General features: G+C 38.1%; 1 protein-coding gene across 1 annotated transcript in view; it reads left to right on the forward strand.

Moving 5' to 3' along the window:
• GPRIN3 (GPRIN family member 3) overlaps positions 1 to 8,662 on the forward strand; it is a 61,473-nt gene extending 52,811 nt beyond the window's left edge. The window contains exon 2 of the mRNA XM_011356293.2: positions 3,631 to 8,662. Within this exon, the coding sequence (XP_011354595.1) occupies positions 3,745 to 6,093 (2,349 nt within the window). The 5' untranslated portion in view covers positions 3,631 to 3,744 and the 3' untranslated portion in view covers positions 6,094 to 8,662. The remainder of the gene's footprint in view (positions 1 to 3,630) is intronic.
• The last annotated feature ends 2,853 nt before the right edge of the window (positions 8,663 to 11,515 follow it).

The raw sequence follows: 11,515 nt of genomic DNA on the forward strand, positions 1-11,515 counted from the left end.
GCAAGAGAGAAATCCGGATTCTTATGAAAGACCTCTTCAATTCAAAAGACAAAGAAAGGAAATGCAAAGGGGAAAGAGGGGAGAGAAAGGGAGGGAAAGGAAGGGTAGGACACGGACACACACACGCAAGCACGCACGCACGCACATGCCTGCAGGAGCGGTTCTTTAAGTCTGTGAGCCACCTGTTTGAAACTTCATTTTTAGAGGTTAAATCTTATCATGATGCACTTCAGTTGATTTTTTTTTTTTTTTTGACCCTGGTTGATTTTGAAGATATATTCTTCGCACTCTAAACCACTGAGTAATTACACTTTTTAAATGTCCTCTGTGTCTAACCTGTTGGAGACTAAAGATTTCTGCTATTTGGTTGGTGATGGGAGAGGGAAATGCACTGGGCAGGACTGAGGGGTGGGGGTTGTAGGAGAAAAATTGTCTCAGAACTTAGGCAGTCTTTCCTGGGGTGGAGATGCTATAACAATTATATTAGCATAAATGTTTGAGAATAGTGTTGACTTCCTAACTACTCATAAATCAAGAGATGTCTAATGACAGATGTTAGCCAAGCAATCTGGGCTTTCCTTCTTAAGTGTTCAACTGATGGATAATTTAACTAATATTAACAAATCAAGTAAAGGAAGACACCCTTTCAAATTAGTATAATCAACTATCTCTGAGGGATGGAAGTAAAGTAACTTCAGAGAATTTTATGAAGTCCCTTATCTTTTTCTAAGTCTTCAAACTTTCAGTTGCTAAACTTTGAACTGTTTACAATTTACAGTTCTCTTGGCTAAGTGTCTCGGTTCTAGGCATATGACAACAGGAGACATTCTAAATTCCTGGCTTTATGAGACCTTCCAGCTTTTTGTAACCCATGTCCTGTGTACTCATTTTTCATTGTCTAAACCTGGATTACAGATACATAAAGCTTAATAAATACAATCATTTACTTACAAAAACGGTGCTCTTTTTTATTGTTTTTGTTTATATTTCCCACCATAGGTTTAAATTTCCTATTATTTCGAAGTTTGGTAGAGCATTAATAGTGGCCACTATGGAGGGAAATGGGATGAATTAATACCTTTTTATGCACAAGATCCTGCACTGTGTCCTGTGGAGTGAACAGAAAAGAATCAGTAAGCTTGTCTCCTTCCTTTCTGGGACTTGAAGTATTTCTGGAGAAATGATAAGTAACAAAGGTACAAAAACAGTGCATTAAAAGCACAATACAAAGATCGCAGATGATCATAACTGTAGGATTTTTAAAGGAGAGACAAACTTAATGACTTGAAGGTTTTAGAGGCCTTCAGAAAGGAAATGGGGTTTAAGTGAGGCCTCAGAGAATGGGTAGGCTTTTTCAGAATGAGAAGGGCAGAGAGTGGGAGGAAAAGTATAATAAAGACATATGTAAAAGAGAGGGAGAGGGAAAAATGGGTTTGGGGCACGTGACTGCAATGGAAAACTCCAGTAAGGAAGAAATGGAATATAAACCAGGGAAGTGGTCTGAATGAGCAAAAAGTAGTCGAAACCAAGGATAGGAAGATAGTCAACCCATTAATATGAATTATGAAGTTAGAAGGAAGAGCTGGTTTGGGGAAGAAGTTGGATATATTGTTAGATTTCATATCATAGTAGATCCTCCAAATATTGAACCAAAAGATAAAATTATATTTTCAAAATCTGGGCCTAACCAGATTTGCTTTTGTCTTATTTTGACCCTTTATAGCCCGAGTTAAGATTGTGCTATTTTATTTTTTATCTATCCCATGCAAAAGAAGTGAGATCCTTGAAGGATTATTTGAAATCATATAATTCATTTTGCCAATGAGTTAATTACCAAGCAATTAGCATAAGGTCACGGAGTCTATGAGTGATAGAGGTAATATTAAAACACAGTTATCCACTAATTTCTGAACCATTGCTTTACTCATATCTTTTATTATCTGGTTGTTCTTTCTAAAAAATTTTTGTACATGAACACACACAAATGAATTTTTAGACGTACTTTTTAACGTTCAGTACTTTCCCACCTTTGGGTACCACCATCTCTCTTTCCCTGTGTCCAGCTCATCATACTCCATTTAACACCTAATCTGTCTTCCAAATATTTTTAGAATTTATATAATCATATACAAACATATCTGTACACACACACACAGCACATCCATATGTTGTGTTTTAGGTCATTGTTTTACAAAAATGAAAATGTATATATCCTTTTCTGTACCTTGCTTTTCTCATTCGACTATATTTTGGGGAAATTTCTCCCAAGTGAAGAGTTTCTTTTAATGGTCATATAATGCTCTGGAGATGTGTTGTGATTTATTTTTCTACCATTTCCCCTATTCATGGAGATCAGTTTGTTTCCAGTTTTTTTCCTCTAGAAACAGTACTTCAGTAAACATACTTGTACCTATCTATCTATATATGCTGGTATTTTGTTTCTGTTGATAGGGCTGGGATAACGGGGTCAAGGACATGAGTATACTTAGCTTTAAAAACTGAACTGCTTCCCTAAAAAAGGCTGTAACGATACATATTTACACCTACAATTAATAAAAATGCTTTCTTTAGCTAGGTTTCCCCAGGCTATTGTGTTATAACTTTATTTTTAACATTTTACAAGTGTAATCAGTGTAAAGTAAAATCTAAATGTTACTTTATTTGCATTTCTTTGACTACAGATGAATTCGATCATCTTTTCATAAGTTTTTTGGCTGTTGGCTTTTCCTAGCTCTGCTTCCCAAAGGGACCACTGTACTTTCATATTCTTTATCATTTTTCCAATGAGCTGTTTTGTCTCCTTGTAAATTTTTAAGAGCTTCTGCTATACCGTATTCATTTTTTGCCTGTCCTCTACCGTTATGAACTTTTTTGTTCAAACCTATTATATTTCTTTATGGTATCTTTTGCCATGCAAAAGTTTTGAATTTTATTTAGATACTTTAGTTTATATTTTTCTTATAGTTTCTGTATTTTCTGCCTTGCCAAAGCACACCTACTCTCCCTTCATAGATTATGGTTCCTAGATTCTCTTATAGGATTTTGTTTGTTTGTTTGTTTAATATTTTAACATCTAATCTATCGAAATCCATTTAGGATTTATTTTTAGAATTAGTGTAAAATAAAGATCTAGTTTTCTTCCAGATGAATAACCATTTGCCAGCCTCTATATTATTAAGTAATCCATCCTTTTGCCACTAAATTGAAATATCTCTGTTGTTGCATATTAAATCCTCATTTAATTGTGGATCTATTTCTAGATATTCTCTTTCAAATATCTGTTTAGGCCAGTTTTCAATACTTATTGATTTGATTACAGTAGATTCACAGAATTTTCTGATATCTGGTATATCAGATTATAGGTAATTATTAAATGCTTAAGTAAATGCATTAAAAACCTATTTGCTAGACAACAGTGAGATGCAAAAAGAAACTAATGTATCAAAATGATACTCGTATAATTAAAATATTTTTTCTAAAATCTTTCCAAGACCTATGTATTTTTATATGAACAGATATGGGAAGAAAAGTTTTATTGTGCTTATGAGATCTTATACAAGTGACAGTTTGTTGTATTTTCAGTCTTTGAATGCTGTACTATATTAATGGTACTGTTTCCTTAATTCACAGATTGGACCTTCAGCGGAATCATCCGTGACTGTGTCTTCACTCTGAGCTACAACGGCTTCCCAGTGGGACCACTGCTCAGGGGAGAGTTCTGAGGTTTTCCTAAAGAGAAATTCCATGGGGACTGTACCTGACCCTCTGAGATCGGCCAAAACGTCCCTGATCACAGCTTCTGGAAAAGAGGAGGATCAGAGAGAGGTGCGGGCTGCCTCTCCTCAGCCTGTACCAGCCGCGCTGTGTAAGAACACCAATGGCCTTTCCAGTGCACCTGCCGAACCAGACCTCAGCCCCAGGGCAGCTGCCAAGGCCCTGATGCAGGTCTGTGAGCATGAGACCACCCAGCCAGACATGTCTTCTCCTGGCGTCTTCAATGAGGTGGAAATAGCTTCTCCCACACTCAACTCTCCTGCCAATACCCAGCTGCGAGGAAGCAGCAAGCCTGTAGCACCAGCCCCGTGTTCTGCAGCAGGAAAGGATCTTATACACACAACATTTACAATGCCAGCCAGTCAGCAGACCCACCAGGCCAACTCAGGTGAACAGCCTAATGCCGGTCACTTGTCAGGATCTGAAGATCCCCTGGTGAAATCACAGAGAACCTCAGATGGAGAGCAACCTGAGAAGTCAAGTTGTCCAGTGGGAAGCACTTGTAACAACAGCAAAGATCAAGTGCCCTGTGATTTTTCTTCTCAAGAAACAATCCAGGGAATGGTGCAAACTGCAAATGCAGCAGCCAGGGTGTTCAGTCATGCCTCCTCTCCTGTAGGCGGACCTAAAGGGGAAAGGCAGGGAGCCATTTGCGACTCACAGATGAGGTCCTGTAAATCTCCAGCAAGAGAAGACAGATGTTTAGGGAATAAACAGCCCTCTGCCCCCACCTCAAACACCCAGGCGGCGACTTCTGTGACACCTCAAGCATCCCTCATTAGCAAAGTTTCAACGTTTCCTCCAGATGCAGAAAAAGTGCTGCTACCAGCACAGCATCAGGTGTCAAAGTTCAAAGAAGCAAGTACAATGACGAACCAAGCTGAAAATGAGATCAAGGAAGTTCCCAACAGGGCTCGGCAAGATGCTGAGGTGCAGGCAGTGGCAAGTGTTGAGAGCAGATCAGTCTCGACCAGCCCCAGCATCCTCACTGCATTCTTAAAGGAAACCTCCCCTACTCCTGAGCACTTTGAACAACATGAGCAGCTGCGTGTCATTTGCCATGGCAGTAGAAGTCACACACTGGAGCTGTCAGACAGCACCCTAGCCCCCCAGGAGCTGGGGCAGTGCCCTAGTATCATGCCAGAAGTGCACATCCAGACAGTTGCAGCTGTTTCTGCAGCTTTCCAAGGGGATAGTAAATTGGTGAGCCTACCAAGTGAGGTCCTCAAAACCTCATCAAGCAGTGTGGCGTCCAGTAATGCTCAGGATACATGTAAAGAAGATGGGAGGTCGGCAGGAATGACTCCAGTAAGAGTGGAGCCTACCTCTAAACAGCTTTCAGGTACTAATTCTAGCTCCCTGAAAGCTAGCCCTACTGACCAGGTTTCTATCAGTGTAGGAAGTCAGGATGAAACAAGTCATGGATTGGGGAAATTTAAAACCAAGCCATCTGAGCTTGCAGCGAAAACCACAAATGGCCACAAAACAGAGCCAGATTGCAAACTCTCCAACTCTTGTGGCCCTGCCAGCCAAGCTGACCAGTCCGGGAGCTTGGATCCCACTAATAAAGGAGATGGGAGAGAGAAGAAGCCTGCGTCTTCTCAGATAGTAAAAGAACAGGAGCCTAAGGACACTGATATCCTCGATGCCAGGGCAGGAGCAGAGGCCAAAAATCTGCTCAATCCTAAATCTCAAGAAAGTGGAGGCACGGGATCAGTTGCCAGTCCCATACCCTCCCCGATTAGAAATAACCAGGAGGGCACTGTGGAAGAAATTAGACAGACCAAGACAGCCACCAGCCTGAGCCTGCCGTCTGATTCCATGGGTGACTCTAGTCCTGGTTCGGGCAAGAGGACCCCTTCGCGGTCGGTCAAAGCCAGCCCGCGCCGGGCCAGCCGCGTCAGCGAGTTTCTCAAGGAGCAAAAGTTAAACGTGACAGCGGCTGCCGCCCAGGTAGGGCTCACTCCAGGAGAGAAGAAAAAGCAGCTCAGCGTGGACTCCAAGCTGCAGTTGAAACAGTCCAAGCGTGTCAGGGACGTCGTGTGGGATGAGCAGGGCATGACCTGGGAAGTGTATGGCGCTTCCCTGGACCCGGAGTCCCTGGGCGTCGCAATCCAGAACCACTTACAGAGACAAATCCGGGAACACGAGAAATTAATCAAAGCGCAAAGCAGCCAGAGCCGGAGATCCATTTCCTCAGATACTTCTTCAAATAAAAAGCTCAAAGGAAGGCAGCACAGTGTTTTCCAGTCCATGCTGCAGAACTTGCGACGCCCCAACTGCTGTGTTCGTCCTGCCCCTTCCTCTGTGTTAGATTGAAAGGGAACGTGTATCGGAGCCCTTGTATACATTTAGGGTCTCCTTAAATGTCAGTCCCTGGCAAACCTTAGTTTTTGTTGTTGTTTTTTTTCTGAGAGACCAGGAAGAGAAAGCGAGGATTAACTGTAGGAAATTGCTATTAAGAAATGTTAGGTCCTTTGATCGGGGCTCCATAAATTAAAATATTGTTTCAATTTGAAAGAAAGAGAGAAAAGGAAGCTTCACTGAAAGTTTACAACCTTAATTAAGAGGAAATAATATTCACGGGGGTGTTTAATATGATGTTGCTTTTAGAATTAGCATTAATACACATGTCATTTTGTGTTACTGTCTCAATTTATCATACTATGGTATTTCCATTAAACTCCCTGCTTTATATTGAAAATACTAAAAACACTATTAGCAAAAGCACTGTTATACTTTCTAGTCCTATTACAATAAGACTGCTGTTACCACACAAATTGTAAGTGGCTGAGAAGAACTAGAATGTAAAAATTTGAAAAAAAATTTGACTCATTCCTAGGTCAGATGATATTAAGTAAAAGCATTTAAATGCATAAATAAAATACCAAATGTGAATTAATATTTGTAAACATCTACAGATAACCATTTTATAAACCTTCTTATACCTCTTAATAAATGTAGGAAAGTTATATTAGGGAAATTAGCTATGCTTTTGAATATTAATACTGCCCACATAAAACATGAATTTTATATACAGACTTTCCTGCACTGAAAGCAAGGTGCATCTCTGTGATTCTGACGAGATTAAATTCATATTTCCTTACCATAGAGGAAGTACACGCTCCTGAATTCTTGACAAGAATCATCATATTATCTATAAGACTAAATTTTATGTTGTACAGATATTCTCCAAAAACATTGTACTGAGAACATTAAGGTTCAGGTAAGGAATTACAAACAGCCAATTAACAAACACTCTTCTTTCTATGTTGAAAAATGAAAGCTTCCTGAGTAACAAAAACAATATGTTTAATTTAGACTCCTGTAAACATGATAGAGTTTGTGTTTCTCTTTTGATTTGGTCAGTAGCTCCTAATAGAAAATGTAGTCAACACCAAATAGAACACAAGCTTCCTCACAGTTTTTGTGTGTAGACTAGTATCATGTAATTGCTTAAGTTTCTAATCTGTAGCAAAAAGGTAAACTCTGCAAATTTACTGATTTTAAAAGAAATAACATTATATCTCATCTTTCAAATTCTATAAAAGAAGAGGCCTCCCTTAAAACACAGTGTGAGCTCTGGGTGGGCTATAGTACTTGAGAACATAGGTGCCTGTTTGAGCTCAGCTCTTATCTGTCTCCAGAAGACCCTGTACAGGGGACCCACGAGTGTCTTGCAGAGTGCTGGGCTGGGATGACCAGCAGTGGCTTGAGAGTTGGGGTAGTGTTGAACAGAAAAATGAGCTAGGGCCCTGGAAAGGCTTCCCCTCCTGGATTCATTGTAGGGCGATCACTGGTCTCTACCTTGCATTTAGAAAATCAGATTGTCAGATGTTGGAGAGGCACTGGTTGCCTTCTCTGAACTCATTCCCCTAGATAAGACAGATGGCCATGTGTTCTCTCTCTGGAGACTCATAAATGCCAATTTTACATGAACTCAAAATCTCTGTTTTGAGTTCTTTTTTTTTTTTCAATTTTAATTCTTTTGCAAATTCTGAACATATGGGGAAAACTCATACCTAAACTTTCACACCACAAGCTACATTGGATGTAACTTAAATTAGTAATAGCCATTGATTTCTTTCAAAATAATTAGATTGCATATGAGGTCTGCATAAGAAGACCACAGTCACAGCATTCTCAGAGACTGAGAATGGTACTTATAGCAGTTGTACTTGGAACTTACAATGAATTTTTTAATGACACATTTTTCAGTTTCTTACCAATTTGCTTCTATTAAGAATGCTATCTAAAGTAGAAATTACCGTCAAATTAGCAATCAAATGACTATTAACAATTAGAGATTAAGTCTAAAATTCTCTCTTTTGGCCTTAAATATTTGTTTGTAGCAATGTTCATGTCACTTCTGTCAGAGATGCCTTTTCCAGGATGTCATCTCACTTCTGTCTCTCGCTCACTGGCTGTCTCCCTCACACGTTGGCATACATGCTGTGTATACACAGAGAATACTCTGTGTACACACTGGCAGCTGTCAACAGTACCCACTCCAGCTGAGTGGGCCCCAAGTAATCCTCTGCTGTGAACTGGCTAGAACAGGCTGTTCCTGCATTAAAATAGGAGAAAAGGAAGAATTCAGCATCTGGTGATAATATTTATTTTCATGAGTTTGGAGTAACCACATGATTTATAAATAGTTAAATGAAGCAGAGGCCTAAAAGTGTTATAGACACTTGTCCCACATTAAATAAAGAAATTAATAAGATTTAACCAAATTAAAGCTAAACTTGGTGTTATTGTGCCTCATATTAAAACTTAACATTTTAGGTAGTAACTTTAACTGGTTTTCTTTGGTGCTAGAACTTTTCTTTACTTCTTAATCTTTAATTTTTAATTTTTTATCTTCTAACATACTTTAGAGATTGTCGTAAAATACTACAAAAACTTTCTTGTTTTGTAGCTTATTGAATCTCATGCAAGGGACGGCTTTTAATTTTTTATTTTTTTTAATTTTTTTCAGTGAAGGAATGGCTTTTAAAAACAGTAACAGAAATAGATCATTAAGTGGATAAATAAGATAGGAGCCTGTTCAAAAAAACCATGTTTGGACATTACGATACCCTGTGTAGTCTCACAATAAAACCTTGATTTGAAAATTTTCCTTCACTTCAATCTGTGACACAGCACAAACATTCAGTACATTATTCCTGACTCCTTAGGTTCATTCAACAAATGAGGTTGCAGAGCAATTTTAGTGGCAGCTTCTTTGAACTTGGGCTATTCTTTTCCTGAGTGACACACATTGAGATGAAAATTATTTTTGTCCTTAATTTCTTTTGGTTACGTTTTGATCCTTTTTAATGCATTGTAGTTGTTGAAATAAATGAAGAAAATGTTTTATTAAGTAAATAAATATAAAATATTTCTTAAACCAGTAGGAAAAGAGAGATGCGTTAGAACACAGATTCCGGAGGATAAGGAAACATTTAAAATGTTAAAATGCTATCTAAGTTACCCTGTGAATACTAGAATTTTTAATTTAAGTATTGATTTTTCTATTTTTATGACCATAAGAAAAATGTCATCCCTCCAGCTGTCATGTTTCTCTTTAGTGCTTTTCTAATTATATCTTTCCAAATTATTAGTTTTAATGCGTAAACATATAGTAAGATCCTAATTACCTTTTCTGTGCTTTGGATCACTGGCATAATTTGAACATTTTGTTAGGCCAAAGTTAACCAGAACTTTTTGTTTGCATCCAAAATGAAATATTTATAAAATATATGATTACGATTTCCTACCTTGACAAGTTCAGCTGTATCGAATATCATTTGATTTTTTTATGGATTTTTAATTTTAGAATTGTCTGATATTCATTATTTTGGATACCAGTGTTCTCCATGTTATAAGTAAAATATAAAAACTGAAATAAATTGGACTGAATATGCATGTGTAACATATATCCTAGAGCTTGAATTTTGGAACCAAATCCTTAATAGGATTAAGTTTGTCATCTTAAAGTAGAAAGCCAAAGAGGAAAGTGGCCTTTGGTTGCATCCCCGAGTATTGAGGTTTTATTGTTTCTAGCTTATTCTAGCATTATTTCTCTTATTTCTGGGAGTTCCTTTCATTCTGGGAATACCTGTATATACCATGTGAAGAGTAGAATATGATATGACTTTATAATTTGTTTACAGAAGATATATGTGAGTATGCTGTTAATGTAAATTGTTCGGCCTTTGCTGTATCCACTGTTACTATTTTACTGCCTAAATGTGAGAAATTATCTTCTCTTCCTCCAACATATTGTACAAGTGTTAAAAGATTTGCCCGCTTCTAGTACCATATAATTCACCACATCACTTGTCTACTTTTTAAGAATCAGTATAAAGAAAAACAATACATTAGAATAAAGTTTGCATATATGTATATGTGTTTTTACTGAAAATCAAGCACTTGTAGCTTTGTGTAGGCCTCTACCTGTCTGATTTACTAATCATCTACAATGCTGCCATGGAGATGACGCTGTTTACTCTCCTGCTTTGTCCTAAATGGTGTTTGAGAAATGAGGCCTGTGAATTTCCCTTTGTGAGAATGATACAGTGAACTCAGCAGTATCTTGGACAGACGAGCTGAACATCTTGTCCCCACCCTGTTTTGTCTATACAGTTAATCAGAAGTCTTGTCTATGTCTGCTTCAGTGTTTACTATTTTATTTTCATATCTGAGCATTTTGTTTTCTGTTAGCAGTATTCCTTGTTGTGTGGCCCTTTTGATTGAATCTCTCTAATTGCTGGTCAGCTGTTGCCACTTGGCAAATAACAGGTGATGTGCTGAATCTCATGGTCATCCTTGTAACTATGTCCTTCTTAATGAATTCTGCAGTTGGCTGAGTAATTATAAATGTAATCTGTGCAGACACATGAGCTTAAGGATGTCTACAAAATCTTAAGACATTTTTGCAAAACGAGGAAAAATAGTCTTATAAATGTTGAAACAGAATGCCATGAACTTTATCCTACTCTTAGGAAAACATTCTCCTTGGCTACAGAAATCAAATAAACTTGATTTGTAATGATCAAGGACATAAATGAAGTGGGTGAAGGTGGAAAATTTCTGTCTCACAGGTAATCAGTGACATCTGCCAGAGGTCATTACAGCTACTTTTAACCGTGAACACTCACCAGCTAAACTACTCGCCACAACCAAATAACCTCTAAGTAAATCCAGTACATCTGTATATATGTGTAGATAGAAACAAAAAATATCTTGAAAACTTACTGTTGGCTCTTAGATAATCAAGGTGATGATAATTTTAAAGGACATTTAAATAACCACGGGCCTTGGTGAAAGGACTATGGAGGCCAGAATGGTGCAACAAGATGTTATTTACAAGTTTGGTGTTTTCTTTTTTTCTTAAGTCCCAGATATTTCAGATACTAATCACAAGAATAAAGACTGTTGAATATGAAATAAAGCCAAGCAATAATGTGCCCAAAAGAGGCAGTTACACCAGCAAGCGCATCTATTATGGGCACACCATTAGATAGCTATGGTCTGCTCTATGAAGACTGTGACCCAAAGGATGAGATAAGCAGGGGCATCATTTCTGCTTTCTTGCTGGAAAAGCTTGTGTATGAGCTCCATAAAGAGGTACAGCACTAGTAGACTTTAGTAGGGATATGGATGACAGCTCTGTTTTAATTCTAGCCAAGACAGAAAAGGAGTCCATAAGTCCTGCTACCTTAAAACTCAAGACAACTCCAGCTGGAAACTTTGT

The sequence above is a fragment of the Pteropus vampyrus genome, unplaced genomic scaffold (assembly GCF_000151845.1).
Source record: "Pteropus vampyrus isolate Shadow unplaced genomic scaffold, Pvam_2.0 Scaffold25, whole genome shotgun sequence".
Lineage (NCBI taxonomy): Eukaryota > Metazoa > Chordata > Mammalia > Chiroptera > Pteropodidae > Pteropus > Pteropus vampyrus.